This window comes from Poecilia latipinna, unplaced genomic scaffold (assembly GCF_001443285.1).
Source record: "Poecilia latipinna isolate Pla-1442-1.1 unplaced genomic scaffold, P_latipinna-1.0 Scaffold4257, whole genome shotgun sequence".
Lineage (NCBI taxonomy): Eukaryota > Metazoa > Chordata > Actinopteri > Cyprinodontiformes > Poeciliidae > Poecilia > Poecilia latipinna.
In genome coordinates, this window is record NW_015116873.1 from 20,517 (window position 1) to 23,786 (window position 3,270).

General features: G+C 39.2%; 1 protein-coding gene across 1 annotated transcript; it reads left to right on the forward strand.

Moving 5' to 3' along the window:
* The first annotated feature begins 201 nt into the window (after positions 1-201).
* On the forward strand, positions 202-2,144 carry LOC106942414 (voltage-dependent T-type calcium channel subunit alpha-1I-like). The gene is made up of 2 exons (XM_015025684.1): positions 202-381; positions 1,919-2,144. Exons 1-2 carry the CDS (start codon positions 266-268, stop codon positions 2,142-2,144), a joined length of 342 nt encoding a protein of 113 aa, XP_014881170.1. The 5' UTR covers positions 202-265.
* The last annotated feature ends 1,126 nt before the right edge of the window (positions 2,145-3,270 follow it).

Here is a 3,270-nt window from a genome sequence, read left to right on the forward strand (position 1 = left end):
GGGAAACCCTGACTTACCTTGTATGACACTCAAAAAGCTAGATTGTAGTAACCAGAAGCTTGAAATGTACAATATTTCTATCCAGAAATTTGTCCATGCATATGTAGCCCATAATAAGCCTTTTAAATAAGACTTTCTGAGAAACCTTGATGAGCACCTGTCTCAGACACTAACGGTCTTTTCCTGTTTATTTCTTCATTTTTGCTTCTCCCCATGTTCCTCACATAAGCCACAGGAGCTGACAGATATTTTGGAGATCAGCAACATGGTGTTCACTAGCCTCTTCAGCCTGGAGATGCTTCTTAAGATGCTGGCTCTCGGACTCTTTGGCTACATCAAGAACCCTTACAATAGCTTTGACAGCATCATTGTCATAATCAGGTAGGAGGAAATATTTGGTTGTGCATTGGCAGTGAAATGAAAGGTTTAACATTAAAACTTTGTCATGTTATTGGAAAATCATTTTTATCATAACTTCACAGCTTCACAGCTGCTGGTACAGGGATTCTGACTGAGGTGGCTAAGCCAAATGGCTGAACACATGCTCCAGAGGGCCTGTGTTCAATCCATTATGTAGTACAAGAAGATGAATTATGAATGTGTTTGAAGCCTTTACCTGTTTACTGGGTTTTTTCACGCTGCTGTCATTTTCTTTAAAGAGAAATGACTGAATCAACATTGAAACAATGTTAGGCAGAAACATCGAATCCATATTGAAGCCTGACATTGAAACAATATTGAAAGTGGTCAGTCACGTACATGTTGAATCAATGTTAGGATTTCAACCATAACTGATACATCAATTTTGATTCAACCATCATCTGAATGTGGAGGTATACACATTTGTGTTGATTTTATATTGAATCAAAGTTAAGCAATCAACATTGATTCATGTAGGTCTACATCATAACATACCATTAAAAGTTTCTTCACTGGTGATCTACACAATTTTGGCAGATGATGGGTATTATGTCATTCAAAATGATGTTACATTACATAATATATTTCCAAAAATGTGTGTACACAAACTTAAAAAAATGACATGGCATTGATAATACATTTTATTTAAGAATCAAAAGACTGAATCATTGATTAGCAGGTTTTACAGATTAGTAACAAAATTTACAGGAAGGATTCACAACCCCCTGAACTCAAATGCTTAATTTAAAACATAATTAACCCCCGCTCAATAATTAAATACTCTCACCCAAAGGAGGAGGAGTAGGGCGCAACAAACAGCATAAATTGATTCAACATTGGCTTTTCAATCATTAGAATTCGACCACAAAACAACATTGATTCAATGACATCTATTCAACACTGGTTACTTTGCTAGAATTGGATAATTGTTTGATGGTTGATCCACCATCAATTGTTGACCTCAACCAAAAATCAACCTTTTTGACCATAATTCGCTATCTGTAGATAGCAACTGATAGTAACCATAAATTCAGTTTTTCAGTTATTATATCCATCCATTTTCTTTACACCCTTGTCCCTTGGTGGGATCGGGAGGGGTGCTGGTGCCTATCTCCAGCTAACGTTCCGAGCGAGAGGCGGGGTCACCCTGGACAGGTCGCCAGTCTGTCACAGGGCAACACAGAGACACACAGGACAAACAACCATGCACACACTCACTGTTTTTGGACTGTGGGAGGAAACCGGAGTACCTGGAGAAAACCCATGCATGCACAGGGAGAACATGCAAACTCCATGCAGAAAGACCGGGGCTGGGAATCAAACCCAGAACCTTCTTGCTGCAAGGCAGCAGCTCTACCAACTGCGCCACTGTGCAGCCCCCAGTTATTACATGTCACAGAAAATAATTTACTCTTTTTCCCCTGAATGAAGAGATTGTTTTTTGAATCTGTGTTTGTCAGTGGTAGATATGTATCCTAGTGTGAACTGTGTATTTCAGTGTGTGGGAGATTGTGGGTGAGGCCGAGGGAGGCCTATCAGTGCTGCGTACCTTTCGCCTGCTGAGAGTTTTGAAGCTGGTGCGCTTCCTTCCTGCTCTGAGGAGGCAACTGGTGGTGCTCATGAAGACCATGGACAATGTAGCCACATTCTGCATGCTGTTAATGCTCTTCATCTTCATATTCAGGTATTTGAAAGTCTCTTTTGCTTTATTTATACATATTTAGGCCCGAGCAGCTAAGCGCTGCGAAGGCCTATTGTAATCNATGTATATATATATATATATATATATATATATATATATATATATATATATATATATATATATATATATATATATATATATATACACACACACACACACACACACACACACACACACACACATATATATATATGCCTATAACCGCTTGGATTGATTACAAGAAAGCCTATGACTCAATGCCACACACCTGGATCATTGGTGGTGGATAAAGAACAGAGGAAAGCCGTTGTGGTGGATGTAGCAATACCAAGTGACCACAACATCAGGAAAAAGGAGCATGAGAAACTGGAGAAATGCCAGGGCCTCAGAGAGGAACTGGAGAAGGCCTGGAAGGTGAAGACCACAGTGGTGCCTGTGGTCATCGGGGCCCTCGGGGCAGTCGCCCCCAAACTGGAGCAGTGGCTCAAACAGATCCCAGGAACAACATCAGACATCTCAGTCCAGAAATGTGCAGTTCTAGGCACAGCCAAGATACTGCGCAGAACCCTCAAGCTCCCAGGCCTCTGGTAGAGGACCCGAGCTCAGAGGATGAAAGAGAGACCACCCACAGAGGGTGAGAGAGGCAGTGAGTAATCTCACAGCGCTGAATCAGATCTCACAATGCATTGTGGGAAGAATACATATTTCCTGTGACTATTCATGTTTTGCTTACATAAAATTACTTATCTGAATTTTTGAGTGTAAATTAAAATCTTTACCAAGACATTTTAAATTGTTTTTAGAAATTAACTATTACCAACTTTCTTCATGTTTTTTATTTTGGACCATGAGTAAGAACCACATGTGCGAAGCTTATAGTCGTCGGTCTCGCTTTTCAATGGTGGTCCATATATCATGATATACCTGACAATATTCACAGCTACTGTGTGCTAGAGTTGGGATAAGTATGTCAGACCTGCTTATATCTATTTTTCATGACAAATTTGAAACGCTGGGTTTAAAGGGATGGGCACAGGTAGCAGGCCCCTTAAAATTTCTGCTGGAATTTTCTAGTTTCTTATATATTATTCATATATTTATTTGAATAATAAAATATTTTTTATTTGTTAACTAATAAATTATATATATATTTTATGTATACATATATT